The sequence below is a fragment of the Neophocaena asiaeorientalis genome, unplaced genomic scaffold (genome assembly GCF_003031525.2).
Source record: "Neophocaena asiaeorientalis asiaeorientalis breed wild unplaced genomic scaffold, Neophocaena_asiaeorientalis_V1.1 scaffold191, whole genome shotgun sequence".
NCBI classification, from domain to species: domain Eukaryota; kingdom Metazoa; phylum Chordata; class Mammalia; order Artiodactyla; family Phocoenidae; genus Neophocaena; species Neophocaena asiaeorientalis.
This window is the reverse complement of record NW_020175105.1, coordinates 405,305-416,190: the sequence shown is the minus strand read 5'-3', so window position 1 is coordinate 416,190 and position 10,886 is coordinate 405,305. Positions and strand designations below refer to the sequence as shown.

The following is a 10,886-nucleotide window of genomic DNA, read 5'->3' as shown; positions in this document are numbered from 1 at the left end:
TAAGCCAGGAGACCTCTTTAAATGGTGTGATTTTCCCCCTAATCCAATGTATTTTTTCTTGTCTGTGTTGACTATTTTGCGATAGCTAGAGCTCCAGCGGCTACGTTGGAACATAAGGGAAATTCTAGAGGTGGCAGAGCTGCGCTCTCCGTGCTATGGAGCCATTACATCAGCTCCCTCCAGAGTCGTAGGCAAATAACCACTGCTCACTGAGTAGTGTTGATTTGCTCTGAAATTCTCTTACCTTCCAATATCCTTCTTCCTGTTCCCCATTTGTGCGGGCCCATCCAGATGGCGGGGACTCCACCAGGTCTGTACCCACACCCTTGGTTGGAGAGCAGGGTGTGCTCAGGGCTCACAGACCTCACCTGCCATCCCCACCGAACTGCCTGCTTCTCAAGGACAGAGGCTGGGGCTTTGCACTGTGAATCCCTCATGTGCACGCACACGTGTGTGACTGAAAAGGCTTGGACTATTCAAGGCTATGAAACTGAGTTGAAACAAACTGTAAACATATCAGCCCCAAACCAACACTGAGCTGGATAATGCAACACCCAAGCAATAGCCAAAGGAGGGAACACAGTCACACCCGTTTGGAAATTTAAAATGTCTATATCCCCCATTTGGATAGAAGAATCTGTGATTAAGCTGAAGTATGCACGTCCTACTTACAAACACTAAATATTGAGGGGAGGGTGTGTGTGGTGCAAGTATTTTGTAAGATGCTTTGGAGGGATAACGTTGAGCCGTTTTTTAATTCAATATCCACTAAGCGAAGCTAAGTATTAAGGCCTTACTCTTTACCATTCCAAAATTATACTTCTTGTTTGAATTTTACACTCTTGACTTTGCATGAGGGCTTTACTACATCATCTGTTTAAACATCTGGGTAAAGATAAACTATATAATAAGAGCCAGATCAGTGGAAGTGGAATCGTCAAGGTTGTCTCTGCCTTACAAAGTACTCCACTCAGAATGCTTTCAAAAGACGGTAGTTTGTTTAAAAGTCTCAGCTGGGTGACATTAAGCCCAAAGGTCTTAAGACAAATGTTTAACTCCAAAGGCATAACATATCTGCATGACTTATAAATGCAATGACATTTTCAACATTAACAGAAGATTTGACCTTTTGTGTCCCGGATTCTGGGATATGGCGTTTTAGCACATTGGGTTTCTCTTTTTCTTCCTGTTTATTGTTCAAAGGCATACCTTGAAGCATGAACTTCATGAGGACAGCAACTCAAAGCCTAGAAAAGGATCCCTAAGAGCAGAACATAGCAGAGTAAAACACAATTAAATTTTAACCTTTCAAGCTTTAAAAGATCCTAGTAGTTTCATTTCCTTCTTACCAAAATTAAATTAGATTCCTAAAGATGCAAGGAAATATACTGGCAGAAACACAATTACATTAAAGCACACTTCATTTATTCATGGCAGTATAAACATGTTTGTGTTTCACAAATGTTACTTATTGATTCAACAACAACAACAAAAGATTACATCTTTCATTTTGACAATGAGACAACGGTAGAATTGGGAGAAAAATCATAAAACCCTAAATTGTAACTTCTTTTAGAAAGCATAATTCATGTGATATATGTGAATCAAAATCATTCAATCAAAACGATCCATAATTGGCTTAATCCTTAACATTTAAAAATATCTCTAGTACAGAATTATGTTCAGGAAAGATATATTTTAATGAAATCTTGCTTCAGCAAAGAAATACCACAAGAAAGTGTTTTTCTTTGATCACAAGCTACTGTCACTCAAAAACTTAATTGGATACGGTTAAGTTGTAAAATAAAATCAGTGCAGTCCTCCATTGGGATTTTAGAAGAATGTTACTCAAAGCAGGTTGAGAAATATTTCAACTCTGAAGTGTCTGATTGGAAACCATTTTGAGGAGCAGACACGGTGATTTGATGTGTTTTACTAACTATAAAATGCAAACGGTGAGGTTTACAAAGACTTTTACAGCCACATCTGAGCACTTTATATTTTAAAATACTCTGAGGACAATAATTCTGAGAATGACAGAGTTTTAGAAATATAAAAATTGTTTGAAAATTAATGTTTACTACATATGGTGCTAGTTTTGCTTGTATAATTAGAAGGTACCTAGATATTTCCTTAGACCATTGGTATTCAAACTGGAATGTGCTACAGAAACCAGGGAGACTTGTTTAAACCGAGACTGCAGGGCTCCTACCCTAGAGTTTTAGATTTTGGGGTTGGGCCTGAGAACCTTCATTTCTGCCAAGCTCCCAAGAGATGCAAATGCAGCTCTTATGGGGACCAACACGCTTTGAAAACCACTGACTTAGAATGACTTTAAGAACGGTAATTATTAATCCAAATTAATAAAAAGAAAATACATCTATATTATATTTCTTTCTATATTCCCCTAAATTCATAATCTGTGAAATTCTGGTCACACTTTTTGTAAATGATACAGAGTACCCAGTTCAAATTATTTAATTTTGCTAAAGCATTGACTGAAAAGCTCTTTAATTCCTATTTTTTTAAAAGCATCTTTTGTAAGAAAAAATGGTACGCTTTCATCTCATAACATATAGTGTCATCCAGGGTTAGAGAAACGGTACATTTAAATCACTGAATTGTTATTTAGACACATGTAAGCATAATCTAGTAAAAGGACAACAAAAAATAGATTAGCCTTGGGGGCCTCAGTTTCCTTAAAATTAAAATGGAATGTTTGACCTGGACAAACTCTGACAGCCTTTCCAGCTCCAGAAGGAATGTCAATTCCTTCCCATGTCCCAGGAAGCCGGCCCATCTCGCCTTGGCAAAGACAGTAACTGAATCAGAGGAACTGCCCAAAAGTCTGCAGACAAGAATGACCTTTCAGTGTGTAATTAACAAAGAGCTTCAAAACAGAAAATGAAGGAGAGAATGAGATTGGACTGCCTGCCCTGCGTCTTCCAGCTCCTCTGCGCCCACTCGCTCCTTTGATCTTTGAATCTTAATTATAAAAAAACACGAGGTTTTATTTCTCTGAACAGCGTCTTCTTCAGCGCTTAGACAGGCAGGTTCTGTGGGTGCTCACGGCCGGTGGACGGATCAGGAGGTGGTGCAGTTTGTTGCTGCACAGTCGCAAAATTAACAAATATCTGAAAGAAATGATGAAAATAATTAACTTCGAGGAACACTCAACCCTTTGTTCTCAACTATTACAGGGAACATCTTCTCCAAGCCCTGCCCGACTTTTCCTAAGACCCATAACCATTCATTCATAGCACCCCTTCCTAAATCACCCTCAACAGGTAGGTCTTCTGAGGACCCAACTCCAGGAATAATAAACATTTCTGGAAAATTAATAAATCGTCAGGAAATTCTCGATGCCTTAAGCACGGCTTTAGATTGAACCTGTGATCTGATTTCACCTTCTGGGACTCGGGGAACCAAGCACTTTTCTTCCTGAAGTCAGCTCACTTACAGTGGAGCCCCTTTACTTATTGGCGGGGGCCAGTGGGTAAGTGGGGATGGGAAGGCTGATGGGGCCTGATCTGTTTACTGAGCGACCAATGAAATCATGAGCAGATGGAAGCCCTGAACATCGAATATTTACCTTGAGTGGAGAGCACACAATAAATGGGGCCCCTCACACTCACCATCTTTATCAGAATTTTGCAAACTCAAATGGTGATTGATAAAAGAAATGGTGATCTCAAGAAGTATAATCTGGCTCATTTTTAAGTCGGCTGGAGTAGGCCTCAAGCAAAACCACGTGGTGACACCTTTGAGGTACCAGACCTGCTCCAGACGGGTGTGCTTGATGGAGTAATATTTGATACTCAGGAAGTTTTTATTGTCCTCCAGAACTCTGAACAGGCTAAGCACGCCCATCTTTCTGGCACATGGTATTCCGATAAATTAAGGCGCTGCCCCTAAAAGAAAAAAAAAAAAATATTGGATCACAGGATTGGAATCTTAAGCAAAATTGATCACACTGTATTTAATTGCCAAATAAATTATCTTTTTGCAAACCACACCTTTAAATACTAACTAGGTGTGGCGGTCAGTTTTGTGAGTCTCCAGAGAACGGTCATGGGCTACGATTCACCACAAGGCATATTTGATAAGAGGTGTCCCCCTGGGTGGGGTGGCCTCTCTGCCCCTTTCTGCCCCCCCTCGCCTTGCCACAAACCTGGAAAGCCCTCTCTAGGGGAAAGAAGACACCTATCGAAAGCTGAGAAGAAGGAGGTATATGTGACATCACAGAGATGCACAGAGACGCCTGAACCTCACACGGGAGCACCCGGCCATCCCCATCGTTAGCTGACCAACTCCTGGTGAGATGTTTAACTGTTCTGAGCCTCATTTCCACGGGTGCACATGGAGATCCCAACAACGATTCATGGGATAGTTTAGAGTGACCCTTGAACCACTGTGACTTGGAGGGCATGCTTCTCGCCGGGTAGGATTTTACCAAATGGTCGTGGATGAAATAGACACACAATGCGTAGCTCCTTTATGGACTACAATCTATTAAAAGTTACGACAAACTGGAATCATGGGGTCATCCAAGAGAACTGCAGGTGGCGCTTCTCAGACATTTGTGTGTACAAGGATTGCCTAGTCCCCTTGGTAAAGTGCAAATTTGGGGTCAGTATGCTGGGGACTGAGATGCTGCAGCTCTCACCTGCTCCCAGGTGATGAAGACCTGCTGGCTCAGGGACCACACTTTGCATCAAGTGTGTAGAGGGTTGTGATCTCAAGCCCAGGGCCCTTCCTGTGAATTAATGTTGAAATCCCTGAGTCTACGAACCCCACAGCAAATGCATGGGGGAAATTAACTTTTGTATCTTCCGTCCTCAACAAAACAAACTGTGTGATGAAGTTGTTCCCACAGAAAAGGGGGGATGAGTAACCACCATCTGCTCTGGGTGACCCAACAAGGGGAAAAGCAGGCTTGTCGTCCTTCAGCAAGGTCAGGTGAGATCCACCACCCCTGCTATTTTGCGGGGAGAAGTGTGGCCTATACTTTGCAATGAGGCCAGAACGATAAGCGATATCTTTTGACAGAAAATAATTAAAACAGGGGAAAAGACAAGTACACTCATAAGATGTTTTTAGCTCAAAACAAAGAAGTAATGTACAATATTAGCACTACCTTAAACTGGATTCCTGGAAAAGAGAGCTTCAAGCAGTCGGAAACAGCGTTGTGTTGATTTGCTTTGTTGCAGACCCAAACCTTGACTGTATAACCATCACCAAACCTGAGAGTTGAATTTTAAAAATAAGGTTACTATTGTATAGCCCTAAGATCGATAAACTCTAAGTCCATTTTCACAGGAAGGCAGAAAAAGAAAGTAACTATTCCAAATTGTTGGAAAATTTTGTGTTCTCAAGAATAGAATATTCAGGAAGTAATTACAACTCACTTGTGCAGTTTGCTGTAATTCATTGACACAGAGACTGATTTATCTTTTCAAAAAATCAGCAAATTCTGGAATCAACACCTAGTCCATACAAGAGGGAGGGTGAAAGTGTGAAAGCAAAGTACTGAGTTAAGAAGGCAGAGCTGGGCTGGAGACAGACCCTGAGAACATCCCAGCTTCAAGGGATGACAGTGTGGCTGGGAAGGATGGAAGGGAATAGGGGCTGCTTACGGGATGAAGCCAGGCATTCGTTTATCACAGGAAACAACTCTCCCAACTGTACTTAACCCTGCGGGCCCTGTGACTACAGGGGCCCCTCGGCCTGACATTGCAGAGCTGTGGGCGGTAGGTCTGCTGGGGTCTGAGCGACCAGACCCGAGGTTACGTTCGTACCATACACAACCTCAAACAGTGACCTCCAAGAATGCATAGGGCTTCCCAAAACCATGAGTGTTTATTCTACTGCATACCCCAGATGCCCCGCATCTCAGTAAAGGTCTATTGAATGAAAGCAAATGCACAAATATATCAAGATGTTAGCAATTTTTCGTTGGTTTTCTTCACTGATGTATGTACCCCAAGTACCTAGAACTAATAAATATTAGTCAAATGAATGAATGAATGGATGAAAAAAGGCATGCTCAGAGCCTTACAAGCACCTTCATTTACAAAGCATTGCTGGGGAAATGGTTACATTTAAGGAAGTTTTCCGTAAGTGAGATTGACTAACATGTTTATGGGTAAAGCACTTTTCCGGTGAATCTACCTGGTGAAGAAGAGGCCAAAGGTAGTGTGGCCACGCTTCAGGGACATGGATCAGCCTTGTGAGCACCCAGAGATCCTCGTCCTGGTTCTGTGTCCCAGCGTCCTGCCCTGCTTTCAGATCCCCTGAGACCTGTGTGACTCCAACGGTCTCCCGCTATTTCGAGCTAACGGTTTCCAGGCCACTCAGGGCTGACAGGTTGCTGAGGACAGAACATCGGTGAAAGCAGCCGGAGACGCAGGTCGCCTGAGTTCGCTCTCGGGACTCTCTGAGGCCGACCCCCACCCGGGTCAGCACAGGACGTGTGTGTTCTGTCGCCCCGCCAGCTCCGGGCCCGTGTCAGACGCAGTGCTGCCGAGGTGCAAGGGTCCCAGCTCCATGTCCACGACAGCATCCGGGGCAGGTGCGCATTTAATATTCCCCATAGGGAAGAGCTGAAGCCCAGATCCTTGAATGGCCCCCACGGGGAGGGGCTGCTTCAGGAGCTGCTGCCCATCAGAGAGCTCGCAGCTGTCCTGGGGGGGGACAGGCTGGAGGGGGACACCTGAAGGATGGAGAGGTGCTCCTGGTCAGGTGGTGATGACGATCCTGGGGGCAAAGGTCAAAGCATCTGGATAGCCTGGGTGTGATCCAGCCCCCTCTCCCCAACCCCCATGCTCACTTCAGACCTCTGACCCCAGGGAGTCAACTTTTCCCACCTCGGTTCCTTCATCTAGAAAATGGGATCATGAAACCAGCTCCCCGAGGCGGCTGTCAGAGAACAGAGTGCGTGAAACCCTGTAGCTTAGGTGGGACAGTACCTGGAACTGAGGAAGCAGGTGAATAAATGTGCAGTGAAACCAAGGTTCTGCCCAGGACGTGGCCAAAATGAAGGAGCCCTTTCTCTGGTGTGAAGATGCTCACAATTTATCTGGGGAAGTTAGATAAAGCAAATGAAAAATCAGAACACAGATGGACCTAGAGGTTATCATACTGAGTGAAGTAAGTCAGACAGAGAAAGACAAATATTATATGTTATCGCTTATATGTGGAATCTAAAATATGACACAAATGAACCTATCTATGAAACAGAAACAGAATCGCAGACATAGAGAACAGACTTGTGGTTGCCAAGTGGGGGTTGTTGGATGGAGTGGGAGTTTGGGATTAGCAGGTGCAAACTATTATATACAGAATAGATAAACAACAAGATCCTATTGTAGAGCACAAGAAACTATATTCAATATCCTGTGATAAACCACAATAGAAAAGAATATGAAATAAATCAACACAACATTGTAACTCACCTAGACTTCAATAAAATAAAATTTAAAAATCAGGACACATATTTGCTGCATTTGCTACATAAAAATACAAGGGTGAGAGGCAACACTGAGTAAGCAGAAATGACTTTGCTCTTTCACACACGCTACGATCTAATTCACATTCACAGGAATGGCAGCCCTCCAGGCGTATTTTCCTAATTCATTTTAAAAAATGCACACTAAATTCCAATAATTGTCTAACAAGTTCTCACTATAAGAATATATACATATTAATGTTTAAAATTCAGCTTTACTCTAGAGAATCTGAATTACACAGTTCTTAGGAAAAAAAAAAACTCAAGAGAATATGTTTCTGAAATTGGTTGGCAAATTCCTGAGGACCTCTCTAGAATACTCAATAAGACATGTAGACAGAAAGTTATAAAAGCACAGCATCTTCAATAACTAAGAGAATCTTTGCAGATTATCAAATGCATTCACGATGCGAGTATCTAATTTATGTTAGCCTTCCTTTCTCATTTCTGCCTATAATCTACACACATTTATGCCAATGATCTAAATTCCACAAAGGATTTATTTGATTCATGTGCTTTCCAGTCTAAAAGCTTTCAAAGGAACCAAGGAGTTATTCGCTTATATAGTCTCTCATTCCTCCCACATTTCCAGACAACAGATCATGTCCACATCATTTGCAAAGTCGACGATTACATAAAGATAAATAAACAGCGTCATCTACCAGTGAAGGCACCTGTAAGAAGCATTCGACCACTGCTGGGATACAACATTTAGGTACCACAAACATTCAGTGTGATACACCTACTAGACGCTGAAACAGGGGAGCAGGCAACGCACCAATGGCATAACAAACACACACACGTGTATTATAAAAGCCAATGAGAGAATAAGGAGGGCTGGCTGAGTGACGGATACTTGTCGGTTACATTCAAGCTCCAAACAGTCCTCTCTAATCGCCCACGAGCAATGGCATTCTTGATATGAATACTTTCACATCAAGGACTTCATTATATTATATTATGTTATATTAATTACAGTAAGTCCCCTACCTAAAAATGAGCTCCATTCTGAGAGCTCATTCATAAGTCCAATTTGTTCGTAAGTCCAACAAAGTTAGTCTAGGTACACAACTAACCCAATCGGCTATATAGTACTGTACTGTAATAGGTTTATAATACTTTTCATACAAGTAACACATAAAAAACAAACACCAAAAATAAAGAAAACATTTTTAATCTACAGGACAGTACCTTGAAAAGTATACACTAGTATAGTACAAGAGCTGGCTTTTCTTAGCAGTACCAGCTACATCACTGCTGCTTTTACGCTTGCTTCCAGACACCCTGGGCTTGAAATAAAGATACTGTGCTACTGTACTCTATACAGTCCTGTACAGTAAAGTACACAAAAGCACAGCCACTTGTAGAGGATGCACGCACGTGACAATGTACGCCAGACACCTGAACTAACTTATGTGACTGGACATGCGAACGCACGTTCCCATCTTTGAAAGTTCACAACCTGAAGGTTGGTATGTAGGGGAATTACTATATATTAGATTAGATTAGATTAGGATTAGATTAGATCATATGATATGATATGATATGATATCATATCACATATTTATAATAATACTGTGAGCCCCAAAGAGGTCTGGGCTTCTCACCATGACTCAGCTTATCACTAGCAGAGACGGGACTACCCAGGCCTTCTGACTCAAAACCACGTCTTTCCAGGGCCAGGGCCTTTATTACTTCCACTTCAGTTAAGTCTGTTTCAGAAACCTTTCTAACCACTGCAGATGCAAATCTGAACGGTCCTGAGAAGTATGCAGGGAAGGCATTAACATAAAGAGAGCCTCCCACTACTGGGCATATACCCTGAGAAAACCATAATTCAAAAAGTGTCATGTATCAAAATGTTCATTGCAACTCTATTTACAACAGCCAGGACATGGAAGCAACCTAAGTGTCCATCAACAGATGAATGGATAAAGAAGATGTGGCACATATATACAATGGAATATTATTCAGCCATAAAAAGAAACGAAATTGAGCTATTTGTAGTGAGGTGGATGGACCTAGAGTCTGTCACACAGAGTGAAGTAAGTCAGAAAGAAAAACAAATACCACATGCTAACACATATATATGGAATCTAAGAAAAAAATAGGTCATGAAGAACCTAGGGGCAAGACGGGAATAAAGACACAGACCTCCTAGAGAATGGACTTGAGGATATGGAGAGGGAGAAGGGTAAGCTGTGATAAAGTGAAAGAATGGTATGGACATATATACACTACCAAACGTAAGGTAGATAGCTAGTGGGAAGCAGCCGCATAGCACAGGGAGATCAGCTCGGTGCTTTGTGACCACCTAGAGGGGTGGGATAGGGAGGGTGGGAGGGAGGGAGATGCAAGAGGGAGGAGATATGGGGATATATGTTTATGTATAACTGATTCACTTTGTTATAAAGCAGAAACTAACACACCATTGTACAGCAATTATACTCCAATAAAGATGTTGGAAAACAAAAAAAAGAGAGCCTCTGACAGCGAACGAATGAAAAGCAGCCTTGGCAGCTGGCACCAGCATTCCTCCCAGGGAAGAAAGGGACTTTGGAAAGAGCCTCTGTGAACTTCTGAGTTTAAAGGCAAGATCTCGGGGGGCAGGTGACACAGCCTCACAGTGAAGAGAAGGTTGATCCATGTTCACACACCTCTGAGCATGAAGATTCCTCTCTACAGCCAGGATGCCAGGTTCTTAAATGACCCCACCAGCCTCAGATCCAGAATTCAGAGCACAGGTCAAAGCTGCCACGAGCAAAGGCCAGCAGAACTGTCTCAGAACTTGGAGGCCACGAAGCCTTCACCGAAAGATTGGACATCTTCCCTCTGAAGTCAAACTCCTGAGGCAACTATTATGTAAAGAGAAGAGATAAACAAAAAGGTCCTACTGTAGAGCACAGGGAACTCTATTCAGTATCCTGGGATAATCCATAATGGAAAAGAATATGAAAAGAAAGGATATATATACATGTATATCTGAGTCACTTTGCTCTGCAGAAGAAACTAACACAACATGGTAAATCAACTAAACTCCAATGAAATCTAAAAAAATAAATAAAGTCAAACTCTTGGACTCAGCCTGCCAGGCTCTCCATGACCTGAAGCATACCCTTGCCTTCAGCTTTTCATTCTGCTCATACCTGATCCCTTTTCTCCATTTATTCAACGTGTTGATTTGGTGCTCCTTGTGCAAGGTCCTATGCTGAGTGTGGAGGCCTTTGCCTCCAAAGGTTCCCTTGGGCTCTCAGGGTCAGGATGCCCTTCTCCTGTGCATTCCCATGTGTGGAGCATCCTCCTATTTGATCAGCTGCTACAGCAAAGCTGCTCGAAGGCAAGGCCCATCAGCTCTCCTGCCTGGCGTCCAGGTACTGTT

General features: G+C 42.5%; 1 protein-coding gene across 1 annotated transcript in view; it reads right to left on the bottom strand.

Annotated features, from left to right (window-relative positions):
• Positions 1-3,041: 3,041 nt before the first annotated feature.
• Positions 3,042-10,886, bottom strand: part of ABCA13 (ATP binding cassette subfamily A member 13) — a 268,906-nt gene continuing 261,061 nt past the window's right edge. The window contains 4 exon segments of the mRNA XM_024764386.1: positions 3,042-3,134; positions 3,778-3,857; positions 3,860-3,911; positions 5,138-5,243. Coding sequence (XP_024620154.1) covers positions 3,042-3,134; positions 3,778-3,857; positions 3,860-3,911; positions 5,138-5,243 — 331 coding nt within the window.